The 15,313-nt window shown below is 39.4% G+C and overlaps 2 protein-coding genes across 2 annotated transcripts; both read right to left on the reverse strand.

Annotated features, from left to right (window-relative positions):
* Nucleotides 1-552: 552 nt before the first annotated feature.
* ywhae1 (tyrosine 3-monooxygenase/tryptophan 5-monooxygenase activation protein, epsilon polypeptide 1) lies at nt 553-6,600 on the reverse strand. The gene is made up of 6 exons (XM_072692011.1): nt 6,376-6,600; nt 5,011-5,210; nt 4,811-4,917; nt 4,316-4,522; nt 3,856-3,992; nt 553-1,678 (listed from the first exon to the last, which is right to left on the reverse strand). The coding sequence occupies exons 1-6, from the start codon at nt 6,437-6,439 to the stop codon at nt 1,626-1,628; spliced, it is 768 nt and encodes a 255-aa protein (XP_072548112.1). The 5' UTR covers nt 6,440-6,600; the 3' UTR covers nt 553-1,625.
* Nucleotides 6,601-9,544: 2,944 nt separating this feature from the next.
* On the reverse strand, nt 9,545-14,058 carry crk (v-crk avian sarcoma virus CT10 oncogene homolog). Its single transcript, XM_072692018.1, has 3 exons — nt 13,558-14,058; nt 11,982-12,547; nt 9,545-11,763 (listed from the first exon to the last, which is right to left on the reverse strand). The coding sequence occupies exons 1-3, from the start codon at nt 13,775-13,777 to the stop codon at nt 11,626-11,628; spliced, it is 924 nt and encodes a 307-aa protein (XP_072548119.1). The 5' UTR covers nt 13,778-14,058; the 3' UTR covers nt 9,545-11,625.
* Between the last annotated feature and the right edge of the window lie 1,255 nt (nt 14,059-15,313).

Here is a 15,313-nt window from a genome sequence, read left to right on the forward strand (position 1 = left end):
CTTTAATGGAAGTCAAAAGTAAATAGATTCTATTGGTCTATTTATCATAAAACTTTGAAACAATGTAAAGAACAACTGCTAGAAATTGTATTAAAAAAACAAGCAAAAATATAGACACAAGGTTTTCAGTTAAACACTTAAATTATTACTACTTCTCATGTTTGTAATTCATTTGTTGAGCCAGGTGAATGCTTTCAGGCTTTTAAATCCGCTACAAGAGTTATGTACTGATGATAAAAATGGAAGTTAATTAAAGCTGCAAAAACTAAAACACATTCGGGAGCCAATTTCCACAAACCCAGATTAAGGCTAATGTCAGATCACCACCGAAATGTATTCTTAGTCTGCGCTTAGACTTAATCTCGTTCTGGGAAACCAGCCATGAAGGTTTAAGGTTTAGCTATGCTTTGGTTTGGTATTGAGAACTGATACTGCATTTACAATCAGCATTGAAATCCGAAAGGCCGTATCGCGACAACCCTACTCGCTTCCAATTTCATCAGCATGGGAAACAGCAGAATATGCAACAAAATACTTGGAGCACAAAAGGGCCAGGTTTTGAGGCAGTTTTATTTTAACGTCAATGTTAATTCCATGCTGTTTCTTCTGTAAGAACAATACAGATACTATGTCTGTGGCTCCAGTCAAATTTCCAGTAGTACAAATTAGCTTCAAGTTAAATATGAACAAAACAAAAAGTACAGAAGAAACTGTAGGCAATAGATATAGATTTGTAGGGGGAGGAGGGGGAAGAGAAATGGATTTCATATGCTTAGACGGGCTTAAAATCAACTTTATTAGTGCTTTTTATTCTCGTCAAACAGCCAATGGAGACCTGCATTTGAGTTCTAAAAGCAATAAGGCTGCTTCCATTCGATTTTGTTGTTTTTTTTCTCTTTTAGAGCTGCAACTACTCATCCACCACCACCAGCCTCTGTGCGCAATACAGTATTTTAGCACAAATTACAGTCCGGTCCACCGCTAGATATCACTACATAACTTCTACTGTGATGTTAAGCAATTTGCTCTTCATGGATATCAAGAAACTTGCACCTTGCTTTAAAATTCTAAATTAACAAAAAGAGCACTTTATTTTTTGACCTGCCCTTTCCAAGGTTTTAATCATTTTAACTGCATTTGATAATTGCACTAACACAGAAATAATATTACAGCTCCAACAACTAACAGCCTAAGAGAAGACATATCAGTAATAGTAATAAAAGTTAATTTTGTAATTACATTAAGAAAAACTCAAAATATATCCAGCAACTGATAAAACGTTGAGGAATAAAGCAAATAAAACATAAAAAAGGAACATTGTACCGGGCCCAAAAAAAAGAAAAAAAAAAAAAAAAAAAAAGAAAAAAAAAGAAAGAAAAATCCAAAAACTCTAAGCTCTGCTCATCAGAAATTACAATTATTGTTTGTTTCAGAAGTGGTTTTTTATTTCAATTAAAGGACTAATAAAAAGAATAATATTAAAAATGAAACAAAGGGAGGAAAAAAAATGGAGGCATCAAGCTTTTTGAGTGTCACTCTTGAGGTTGGGCTTGGTGGCTCCCTTTGTGAGTGGGATCGGGAAGGAGGAGTGGGGTGGGGTGGAGTCTCGTATTGGCTGTGATGTCTCACTGGTTCTCGTCCTCCACATCTTGCAGCGCCTCTTTATTCTGTTCCTCACCTGCAACATTAAAGAAAAGAAAAAAAAACATTTTAAAACTCAGTCATTTCCACCCCCCCACACACACACACACACAAAAAAAAAAAAAAAAAAAAAAAAAAAAAAAAACCAACCACACACTTGCAAAAATCTGTGTATCAACAATCACTGCATAATCAACAAAGACCAAGTCACTCTAGTGGAAAACCGAATGCATGCAGTGGCTGTGATGTGGTGTTATTTATATATTTAAAAACACCCACAAGACTAGAGCTTGAATTTTCTTCGTTCATTAACTGTCAAGAGTTTCTGAACTTGTTTGACAAAATGCAAAAAAAAAAAAAAAACCACAAAATAAAAAAAACAAATAAAAAAGCCCCTATTACTAAGTGGTGCGCAATTAAATGTACATTAATCAAAATAAGCATAAAGTAGTTGCAAAAGGTTAAAGTCACATTCACCTCAAACATATATTATATAATTCAGTAAAAATATTCCTTTATCTGCTTTAAACATTTCACTAGTATGAAGTATTATTGCAGATGCGCAGTGGTGTCTGCTCATGTTGCTACATAACTGATCTATTTTTTAAGCAGCACTTAAATTCCGAACCAATATTTAATATTTGTATTCTGGAAGAGCAGAACATTTAGGCAACTATTAAAACAAGTGATCCCGAACATTAACTTTGACTCCAGGGGCAACGTATAAAATCACCATGGGTACAAATCATCCACGTAATAGACTAAGCATCATATTCAGATTCTTCGTGTAACACCGACACCCAAGTGGACATGGAGGCCTGTGGCCATGCATACACTGTTAATGTCAAGACATGCTTCAGACACAAACAGTTTCTTAACTTTCTTAAAGTAAAACAGACAAACAATCAAACAATATTAAAATAATCCTGAGCACAAAGGTTAAGGTGAGTGAGTGACAATACAGTTAATTGAGACAATAGAGCAAGAAACAGCCTCACTTACAAATACAGTTTGTGGGCAATTAACATATTTCCATTTAGGAATCTAAACAGTAGGAATGGAAGAGAGGCAAGATGGGTTAAATGGATGTCAAAAAATATTTTGAGAACGAGATGACATGTATATGTAATATACACGGATAGATTGACAGATTAATCCTGAAGGAAATCACAGCGTTTCACTGGTACCAGTTTGAGTTGGACATTAATCCTCATGTTGGTCTTATTTTAACTCCAGAGAAATACAGCATGAGTTACAACTCAGGAACCACCCAGGTCTCCTATGATCATGTTAGACTGAGTGAATCATTACCTTTATATACACGCTACACTGATTCACTCATCGATCCAATACAACATAACCAACCTAAAATTAATTAATTACAGATAATCTGAGTGGTCACTGACTGATCACTAACCACAAGCAGTCGATCAGCAAAGACATGTTTGATATCCGATGTTTGCTTTTTTAGTTTACAACCGGAGACGCTCAATAAAAACATGCAGACATCTTAATTTGGTTCCCTCTACAGCACTACATATTGTGTTGAGGCTGCCCCACTCAGCTTTGCAGAGGTTTGTGTTTGTTTTAATAGACTAAAGTAAGCCATACTGTGCTCTAAACCACAATGATCTGCCCGCATAAACCAACGAAGACCTGGATGTATTTGGAGCGGGCTGATTTACATTTTTGCATGTGCATGGAGACAAGATTTTTTTAAACAATGTTAGTTTGGCATTTCCCGTTCCAAATAAAAGAAGCAAACTTCTGATATGAATAATTTCTTGGCTGATCAACCATATCTGCGATAAGTGATAAATCATGTTCATTTCATTTTTCACCCGACTAATCCTAGAGACACCAATCACAATCAACATTTGGAATTTAAACATCCTTAAAAGCTGTACATCACCCTGGTATCTGTGTACCTTTATTTAACTTTAAAAAAATATTGAACAAAATATCTGATTAGACTAGCAAAATAAGCCAAATTTGAATTACGATCAGTTTAGCTAGCTCTGAAACGTGGTAAGAGGTTTTAAATATGCACATTTTTTTGTAGACTAGCCCAATTTGTTTTCGCTTGCATCTTTCAAAGTCAATATTGTACTAGAATACTCTTCTTTAAAATCTACCATTCTGACAGTGCTGTACATTCAGATTTAAATTCACTACTTGATAAAGCGTGTATAGGCTAAATCCTGGGTGTCTTACCATCTCCCTGCATATCTGAAGTCCATAGTGTCAGATTATCACGTAACAACTGCATGATGAGTGTGGAGTCCTTGTAGCTTTCTTCACTCAATGTGTCCAGCTCAGCAATAGCATCATCAAACGCTGCCTTTGCCAACCTAAAACAAAATCAACAATTCAACACTACTCCAATAACAAACCATTTATCCACAATTTAACAGAGAAAACAGGTAATGTCACGGCAATCACTGTATACATTTATAACTTTACACATTAGCTACATTTTTTCCACAATGTTAGTTATGGCAAATTCCTCCACTACCAATGTGTGACCCTTGGATGGTAAAAAATAAATCTGTTTCCTTTAGCTGGCTTGTCAGCCTCTCAATATATACACACACAAATCAAAGCAGGGATCACTGTGGGCTACTACTGTTCTCTCATTTGTACTTTATCTAAAACATAACAATAAAACACAAACCTGCATGCACGGTCGGGAGAATTGAGGATTTCATAGTAGAATACAGAGAAGTTAAGAGCAAGACCCAAGCGAATGGGATGCGTAGGCTGAAGGTCTGTCATTGCAATATCACTAGCAGCTTTGTAAGCGACCAAACTATTTTCTGCAGCCTCCTTCCTGTCGTTTCCTGTGGCAAACTCAGCAAGATACCTGTGGTAGTCACCCTTCCTGTGAAATCAAAGAAAAACAAAAGATGCGGTCATGACACTCATAAACCAAAGAAACTGTGGTCATTCATCACTTTCATTTTGAGTAGTTTCATTCATTTCTCACCATAAACAACTTGAAACTCCTAACTGTATTCTTTCTGAACATGAAAAAGCTCTGATGATCTTGGAAAACATTATTCAGATGCATGTTTAATTAAATATACTTTAAAAGCATTTTCTAAGTCAATATTGCAAATTACGATTACATTCAACCACACCCCAATTTGAGAAACTGCAGGCAACATACATTTTGTAGTAGAAGACCTTGGACTCTCCTGAATTAGCAGCTGGAATTAGGTGCTTATCCAAAACATCAAGGATGTCATTGCAGATTGATTTCAGCTCAGTCTCAACCTGAATACAACACACGAGAGGCTGAGACGTAGAACCAGTCATACAGTCACCATAAAACTATCAGAAATGGGTCAGATGGCACACATCTCTTACCGTTTGCCTGTACTCCCGAATCATTTTCAATTTGTCTTCTCCACCCTTATTTTCTTCTTTCTGCTCAATACTACTAATTATTCTCCAGGATGCTCTTCGTGCACCAATAACATTCTTGTACGCCACTGATAGCAGATTTCTTTCTTCAACTGTGAGTTCAACATCCATGCCAGCCACCTTCTTCATGGAGTCGACCATCTCTGCAAAATCCAAAAGCAAATGATTAGCAGTTTTGCACACATGCACCTCTACGACAAACCATTAACAGCCTCAGCCGAGACGCATCTGGAGCCTTTAAGTTTGCACTGGGCTTAATGGGGCTAATATAACAGACATGTCATCCAAAAATAGACTTCCAATACTACTAAGACTTGTATGGTCAGAGCAAAAGTAAAGAAGCAAATTGACAAAACACTTCTCTGGCTGGACGAGGGCTCCCACAACTGGCCACAACCTATGTGAACAAGGCCTGGGAGGCCTTGGCCTCAATTCATTGTCTCTTATACGTCTTTATTACCGTCCCCCGATCACTCTTGAGTACACTGGCGACTACTCTGGCTAGGATGTTAGTATTTCATATGTAACATTAGCTTGATTTCATCGCAGCAGCACTTTAACTGGGTGAACTGGGGGTAGCCAGTGTAATCCTAGTTATCGTTAAACGCTGCGTTCACATGGTTCACAAGAGGAGGGTTAACACAATGACTGACAATGACCATACTTCTTATTGGCCATCTACAACAGATACATCCAAATAACTGACTCCATCCCATTCCTGGTCACTTTGTCGAGTTTACGTGAATTAAATTCAGTACGTGTCATTCTCGCAAGCTACAAAAAAAGGCCAGATCTACACCAGCTTTGCTGCGGTGTCTTACAGTCACTACATTAGCTCAGCCTGCTGCTGCTGCTGGTAGGTAACGTTAGCTCCACTGCGTTGGTTTACAGCGGGCAGTCATTCCTCTACACACACACACAAACCTGCAGGTTTGGATGGTCAAGATTACTGTAACCTATAATTAAAGCTATCGGGGTCAAGTGGGGTGTAGAGGTCTCCACTCCTCCTCTCTGCCTTGGCTAGCAACAGCCTGCCTCACCCAATAACTGTCCGCCATTTTGTCTGCTCCAGTAACGTCTCCATCTTCATACCGTCCCACAGAGGACCAGGACGATCAAAGCAGCCTTAGTTTGTCTATATGCAAATTATTTCAGGTATAACCATGTCGGAAAACAGTTTAGCTACCCGCCTCTCCGCTCCCCGGCTCCCCCGTTTAATCCTAAAAATGGCCGCGAGGACCATAAGCTAGCAGTGTTAGCTAGCGTTAGCGCTAAGCGAGTCAGCTTTCGCTACAAAACACCTCTTACCATCGTATCTCTCCGCCTGCTCGGCGAGCTTGGCTTGGTATACTAAGTCCTCCCGGTTAACCATGTCGGAAAGTGTGATGCGAGCCTACTTCAGCAACGGATTATCGAAAAAAGGAGTGTGTGTGAAAGCGCCAGGCCCTCTGAGGTGCAGCAGCTGCAGCCTGAACGGTGTTGAAGCCCCGCTGTCCGCCGGCGCCACTGGGGCAAAAATGGCGAGAGGCTCATCCGGGAACTTCACTCATGTACAACAGAGGGCTGGAGGGAGCAGCCCTGCTCACTCCGCGCTTCAGAGGACCCTCACACCCTACGTGTCCAAAAGTTTACAGACACATAACAAAGCTGTTTCGCCCTAAAATGCCACCAGCAAAATAAGCATTTTTTTTTATTAGTAAGACTTACTTTTAAGGTCTATGTAAATGCAAATATTCTCAATTTTAGAAATCAATTATTTTAAATACATATTTTTATTATTATTATTATTTTTTTTTACCAGTAATAACATAAGATCTGCATATTTATGAAGTCACTCTGACCAGTTCCATTGCCAAGTCTTTGTTGACATGGAATCACATTCTTCATTACATTTTTATCTGTACCTAGCAAACATATCTACAGTTATTTTATTTTTATATATATAAAAAATAGTAGTTAATTCCAGATATACACACTGTAATTCTGACTAGTTTAAATTCTAGGTTTAGATGCCAGCAATATTCTTACTAGTCAAAAACTGAAGATATGTAAAATGACATCCAGAGATCTGAAAATGCATAAATATTACTTCTTGTGAAAACTATACTAACATTTTTACTAATCAGAATTATTTATTGATATTTATGGATATGGGGACCTGGACTTTTTCATAGTCAGGATTACAGTGTAGATATCTGCAATTGCAATTTCTACCACTAAAATAGCTGGTAAACTACTAAAACATTCATAATTGATCTCTGACATTTCTGGCTTTCCCCACAGTCGGGAGGCGGACACACTTTACACATGCATTTCTGGACAAGCTGTCACTGAAAGTGAAAGAAGCATGTGGACTAAGGTGGTAGAGCAATATTACAGGATTTTACACAAATATGACTCGTGCTGCGCAGCGCTACGCAGTTCTCGCGAGTGTTTTCTTGCCCACTTCATCTGCCAAGTTACATAGCACAGCTAGCAGCATATCGAGCCCAGAGTAGCAATGAAACAGACAGTAGTCCCCCTATTGCAGGTGAGTGGAACATCAACATGATTTTGTAGCTGTTGTTTTGAGGTAAAATGCTACATAATGTTGCTGTAAAGTGCTGCCATTGCTGACCGGTAATGCAGGACGGACATACAGCTCATCAGGGTGTAATTATTCATCAATACAGTACAGAGGATTCCAAAACATTTCTCAATACAGCAGAAATAAGGAGTGCCAGATTTACAATTATACACATTATAACAGTACAGTATTAGAGACTTTAGAATTGCAGGGCAGAGTCTGATTTGTCTGATTTATTCAGACTGGTTTCATTGCAGAACAAAACCTGTGCTTTATAGTGGTCACAATGTATTGATCTCAAGTACTGGCTTTGACATTGCATTCTATCCACCATACAAAATGATGAAATATAGTACATTAAGATACACATTGATATGCCGTCTTCAATGGGAAAGAAATTTACAGGTGGGCTGAACCTTGAATTTTTACTCTTACAGGGGCTTCAATAAAGTGGCAGCTATAACTGTGATTGAAATAACTCTGAAAACTAAAACTAAAAGACTCTAAATCTAAAGTACAAAACCTGCATAGTATTTTACTGGTACATTTAAACACTTTTTGCAATATGTTCAGAATTCAGAAATTATTATGAATTGTTCTCTGAAATGTGCAGAAAGAATTTATGTTGCAGTTTTATTCACTTATTTACAAAAAAAAAAAATCTACAAAATGTAATACCACCAAAGTCCATGCCTCGACTGTCATGGCTAATATGGTGTATATAAATCTGAGTAATGTAAAAATGGATTACAGAAACATGGTAGAGGCTTGGCAGTTCTTTACAGACTCAAAAACCTGCCCCTTTGCTGAGTGTGGTGCCATGATCAACCTGATGTAGTTTATGTTTTGTACACATTACACTCCACAGAGAGGCACAGTGCTAGTCAGCCCTCATAAGATCCTAATGCATCATTTACTGTCATGTCAAAACTCCTCAGTAGACTCAGCTGACAGCACCTTTCTATGAAGTATTCTTGAAAAGCTGCAGCTACTGTGAATCTGCCTTTGGTACAATTTGACCATGGAGCTGAGAAGAACCACTCTTGTTCTGCGAACCATGCATGAAGGCAGCTCATCACTCCTCACTTCACCTCTCGCTCTTTGATTTACTGGATAAAAAAAGACAGATGTAAATTTTACAATAGGCCTCGCTAAACAGGAAGGCTGCGGAGTTCAACTATTACTACTTGAACCTGAACCAGCTACTTCACTAAGGCCAGATGAACAAAAAGCCTCCTTCCAAAAGCTTCTGTTCTAGCTGGCATTTTGCTATCTTCAACCAGTGTTCACCACCAACTGGTTAACATATATAATTAGACTGGTTTCACTGTAGTTAAACCAACCACAGCAGATGTTGGCTCGGTCACTATATGTTACATTATCGACAAAATATAGACATTTGTGCTGACCATTGTGTTTATTTAGCGAGGAGAGCCCATGAGCGAGCATGAGCCAGTATATCAGCTTTAAAAACAGTGGTTTTATTTATTTAGGATATTTAGGATTTTCCAACACCTAAAAAAATCATAAGAATTAAAGGGTAATTGTTCTTTAAAAGACTGTAATTATATTATGTTATTATAATTTTTTAGTGGTTTATAAAAGGCCAATGATCATGTTTTTCACAATTATATCTGGGACAATACCCCCATTTGATGACCATCATGGTCATCATGAGGCGCCAAGCAGCTGTCCTCTACATTGTTTGGACATTTATTGAGAAGTGGAGCAACAGAAATTGTCCACAATCCTATTACATTAAATTACAGACTGCTTTTACCACCTGTAAAAATAAATTGGAAAAACATGGTGATGTACCAGCTTGGTATGCCTGATCTAAAAAAACAAACAAACAAAACAACAACAACAAAAAATATATATATATAAAAATCATTGACAAACTCAAAGGAGAGGGGTTTAAATGGTTTACTATAGGGGTTATCTTCATTTCATGTACAGGAACAGGCTGATCCAAGAAAAAAAGGTTGACCCATATTGAAGCTGTTCTGTGAAGAGCTTAGATGAACATCACAAAAAAACCCATGATGTTACTTTTACTAATGGACTGTTGGATTAGACAGTAAACATAATACTTTAAGTACAAATAAAACATATGGGCAAAGTTACATTTCTTAGTCAATCTACACACAGCTCAAATCGGCACTTCTGATGTGCATTAGTAAGACTGTATGCCTTGCAATAAAGAACAGAACACTGTGGAATGACGTTGAAGCTGTAGGACATTAGTTATTTAGGATTTAACAATGTTGATTGAAACATTGCATGATCAAGTAGTGACAGTCAGCAGATACTACTTCCATTTGTTTCATGACTTTTTTTTTTTTTTTTTTTGGAATTTGGAAATACTGAGAACGGGAATTCTTGTTTCATAGCTCAAACAAACAAGAACCCATTCCTAACGTGACTTGAGTAACAACCTGGCTGCTTGTCCAGACCAGTTCACTATTACTTCATATCCAACCTTCATATTTCCCACATGATAGAAGCTTAATTCGTTCAGGTGATTGTCCTTGTTCAAGCGACTGAACGTACAACATAACCATTCGAAGAACTGCAAACATCAAAAATGTCGGCGTAAGATGTTCCCGATGGTCTTTCTATTAGTGCTACGGGTCAACTGTGTGTTCAACAATTCAGAGTCATCAGTTTTCCATTCCCAAAATATAGTAAGCAGTTGTGGCAAGTGGAAAACAATGTTTAAATATGAGTGTTTCACATCACACATCTTTCTCGAAGGTCTTAGTACAGTATTTTTCACTTTCCAATCTGGTTGTCAGACTAGATCAGACATTACTTGATTCAGTTGTTGAACTGCAAAGAAAAGGCAAAGAGCTGGTTAATACAACTGTGTGTTATGTGTGTGATTACATTTCACCCATTAGGTGAAAACGCCACTACGAAGCAGTGATGTGTGATTGCAAACACTGTTAAAAAAAACAAAACTGACAAACAAACAAAAAACACAAATTCAGCTGGAGCACGGATACATAAAACAATTGTAGATGAAGGCTACTGTTATGTGCAAGACAGTTCTAGATAGGGATGTGTTTGAGGCATTGGGTTAACACTTTACATGTAGTGACAATCTTACAGTGTATATCAAAGTAGTAAAGTGGGTTGTTCTCGAAGCATCTGCACATGATGACATTTTAGGTGGACGTTGCAGAGACATTTGTAAGTACTATTTCTTTTTTCTACATTCAACCTAATGAAAGACTTTTTTTGGCAGGCACACAAGTGGCTAGATATCTTAATGTGTGCTTTTATCAAAACCGATTGGTGTCTTCAAAATAAAAGTCTCCAATGTCCAGAATTGCTTCTCTGTAGTGACTAACAGGAAATGAAGGGTACACTTCTTCAACTAACCAAAGCCAACTGAAACACGTCCATGTGCACAAAAACAAATGGTTAAAGGAATACAAATTAAGCATGTAATAGTAAACATTAATATATGTATGATCAGTATTTCTTCAGACATCTTGCATGGAATCACATGGCAGATGATTTGTAGTGTGATCAAGGGCTCAAAAACGAATCCCCTTCGAAGCAGTCATCTTTCAGCAAATCAGTATGAGTAGTGTATGCTACTCAAATGCAGAGGAACAGTCCCTTACAGCAACACCCAACTGCTTACGCTTCGAGTCCAAGCAGACATCTCCTCGCTTTCAAAGTCGCAATAAGCCACACTCCAAAGTTCCGCTTAAGGATAACCTATAGAGATGTCCGTGGTGTTTAGTGTCTACTTAAGTAACTTCAAATCGTTGCATAAGGTCTAATAAGAAAATTACTGCAGATATTGTATATATTGGCATGAATGACACGATGGCACGAAAACAATGAGCGGATAGACAGGAAAAGGATCTAGTAGAAGAGGCTACCGCTGGGCATGTCAGTTATGAGGAGATGTGAAGAGAGTGTGTGTGTGTGTGTGTGCGCATCTAAGGGCTGTACAGGGAAGTCCGTCTCCGCTCTCAGCTTGGGTCGTCATCTGCGTTGTGCTGATCCAGTAAGCGGACGTGCGTGAAGGGAAAATGGCCTCGCTTTCCCTTGCACTCTCCCTCCCACTGCCCATTTACGTTGATCTTGGTCACCATCACCAAATCGCCAACCTAAAGCAAAGCACTGGATTGTCAGTCTAAGAGCACTTCACCAAACAAAAACACTGATGTTAAAGTGTGTTCTAATGTATTTAGTTAAGAAATGAATCGTACAACAGTAAACAGTTATGTACATATAAAATAAATGTAAAAAAAAAAAACGGGGGGGGGGGGGGGGGGGGGGGGTTGGTCAGGAGGGAGGACAACAACAACCAACAACAACTCTGTACCTCTAAAGCAAGAGCCGTCTTGTCATATGCATTGGGTACTCTCTTCTGGACCGCCCTGGCCAAGACAGGCCCGTTCTGCAGGTTGGGTAAAGATGTGGGCTGGGCATACTGGCCTGGCTCACCAAGCAGAGGAGGGGATTGGGAATTGTGGCCATCTGAATTACCCACAGTGCCAGTCCCCCCACTGCCCAGGGTCCCAGACGCTGGAGAAGCTGGCCGGAACTTCTCTACGTAGGGCACTGGGATCATCCCCACGCGGCCCTCTGAATTCTGAGCGTTCCACCACTGCTCCTCCGGCTTCTCGAGCACCCGAAGCACATCGCCCTTTCGAAACGGAAGGTCCTCGTCGTCGTTGCCAGGGAAGTCAAACAGAGCACGGACATACTCTTCCTCGAGCCTCTGAGGAGCCCCTCCTGCGCTGACGTTGATGACCGACGAGTGCTTGGCTTTGTTGATGGGCTCAATTAAAGTGGTGGTGTCCAGGTAGTGTATCTTATAAAACTCCAGCAGGGCTGGGAGGGCATCAAATTCCTGGTCTCCGATACGAAACCGAGAGGTGGTCAGTCCTGAATGAGGGGTGCAAGAAAGTACAGGATGTGTAAATGGCCAGGTTCAGAAAAACTCATCAACCATCAAACTGCAAAGGTCAGCAACTATGGCTTAAAGCCAACTGAGCACACAAATTACACTGAAGACATCGAGCTAATGTAGAAAACATTAACATAACATTAAATTTTAAAAACAGATTAATAAGTGGTTGTTTATGCTTTACTAATGTGACTAAATTACAAATCGTGACAAAGCTATTAGCTGACCCTCGCTTGCAAGTAGGAACAAGTTTGCTAGCTTTTGCGCTAAGGCACGAATCGCCTTCTAAAATAAAAACATCTGAGTAATAATTACATGCTAATAATAGATGCGTTTTCAGTATTAATAGGTTATATGATCATTATTATTAGGTGTTTAATTATGGACATGTGGAAATCTGGGCTGGGGAAAATCACTTCACTCCTCTCAGAGAAGTCCACTAACTTGGTGCTAGCTAGCTGCCTAGATATCTAGCAGTTAGCCAGCTAACGCAGCAAAGACAAACTTAGCCAAGTTACTTTTGGTTTATCGGTTGGGAAAATGTCAGCGCCATCATTATTTAAACAAGAAAAGCCCGAGGTTGTTAATTTATCTGTGAATAACTTTATTCCGTTAATTCTCAGCTAGCGGTACGTTATTTTCCACAAATTGCGCCGAAATCTGCGCATTAACGACACTGCAAGTAAGTTAGCTAGCTAGATAACTAGCTGGCGTAGCCGCTAGCCGGGCAGAAGGGGTTGGATAAAAAAATGGTCAGAGAAAAAAATAAATAATAAATACGTGTATAAGTAAAGCTTATGATATAAACAATCTGATACACGCGAAATGAAACGTGGATCTGATGCGCTGTTTGACTGGAGAGGCGTAAAAGCTGCCGTTAGCCCAGTGTCGGACTGCCGCTGTGCATTCACAAGTTCGCGCTAGCCTGAGGTTAGCCGCTTAGCTCAGCTCGGCTCAGCTCGGCTCAGCGCAGCGCAGGTCGCCTTACCTGGACCGGACTGCCGATTGCTGCTGATGCTGTTGATTATATAATGCGAGACTTTCGAGTTTTCCGAAACGGAGAGCACGTAGTCTCCCGGGCTGGTGATAGAGTCCCGCACCAAAAACACCCCGTGCCTCTGTCCCTGCAGCAGAGAAACCGCCTCCTGTCGGCTTAATCTCCCCCAATACCAGCTGCCACGGTCTTCGGCGTCAAAATTCCCGGCCATAGCTGCCACCCGAAAGCCGAGGCTTTTCACCGGCCTTCCCCTTCGCCTCTGCGGATCCGCGACCAGCCTTCAACTCATACAAAATAATACTAATAATAACGAGGATAACTTCACCGCGCTCCCCTCGATGAACGCGCCCCGACCGCGAACAGCATCCGCCTTTACTCACAGCCCGGCTGCACCAGCGCCCAGAGCCCTGCAGCACATGTGCGAAAATAAAGGCACGGCCGCGGTCCCAGATTATCCCACAATTTGTCCGGACCGACTCCTCCACCAAGAAGTTGTCACTGGGGGAAGTTCAAATATTTGAAATGGCGGACTGGGGCAACAATTTTTGCCCTTATTTCCCGGATGTGATGCAATGTAGCCTACATTTACCCCTCGATCCGAGCCCCGGGCTTCCAGAAATAGCCAGACTAACAGAGCTACCGCGCAAAATATAGATATAACACCAGTCCACAGTCAAAACATCAGAAAATCACATTACATAAGAAATTCATATGAAATAATAAATTTGCATAAAATAAAAAAGAAGTTTTAAAACTATTAATTCTATGCAGACATTGCACAAAATCTGAGTACACAGTAGATGAGAAATGTGATATTACTGATGCATTAAAACTATATTATAAAATATCATGTAACTGCATTTTAGATAATAATATAATATAATCATTTCGTTTGATATGATTCTATAATTGCTGCATTCATATATATTGATAGACATATAATTTCCGTAAAGTTCCCCATATATTTGATGTATCAATTTCGATATATTCCTGTATAGATAGACAGATCTATCTATCTATCTATGTATCTATGTATCTATCTATCTATCTATCTATCTATTTAAAATTAATAAATTATAGTTTTTTTCCACCCTTGGTCTTAGGCGACAGTTGCAGTGTCACGAATGGCCACTAGGTGTCGCCATCGACTGATGTTACTTCACCTCATTCAGTCATCAGAGCGTTTTTATTAAACCCGTCTCAGCTTAAAGCAAGGCCAGCCTGGACAGGCGACTAAAACAGCAATGTTTTGAGTGAAGAGTGAAGTACTGATCTCACTAAGTGTTTATTTCATCGAAACAGTTCAAAACATCTTCGTTTTTTGTCTAAAACATGCTCTAAAACATGCTGTGTCAAGCTGCATCTGCTTTAAAATACACGGAATGGACAAAAGTATTGGGACACGTGTTCATTCATTGTTTCTTCAAAACCAAGAAAGATTAAAAATAGTTTATCCTGCTTTTGTAATGGCAACTATCTCTTTCCTTGACTTGCTGTCTAAGGAAGTTTAATTTTGAAGAGCATTAGTGAGGTCAGGATGTTGGATGATCACCACCCAACCTCATCCCCAACTCATCCTTAACTCATCCCAAAAGGGTTGGATGGAGCACCATCATTCCAGAGAACACAGTTCCACTGCCTAATGCTATTCACTGTAATTATGATCAGTATTGTATATTGAAATGTCCTTGAACCGCCTTACAATGCTTTGATTCAGTAAGGTTTAATGGTAAATGTCATTAAATCC

Source organism: Salminus brasiliensis, chromosome 11 (assembly GCF_030463535.1).
Source record: "Salminus brasiliensis chromosome 11, fSalBra1.hap2, whole genome shotgun sequence".
Classification (NCBI taxonomy): Eukaryota; Metazoa; Chordata; class Actinopteri; order Characiformes; family Bryconidae; genus Salminus; species Salminus brasiliensis.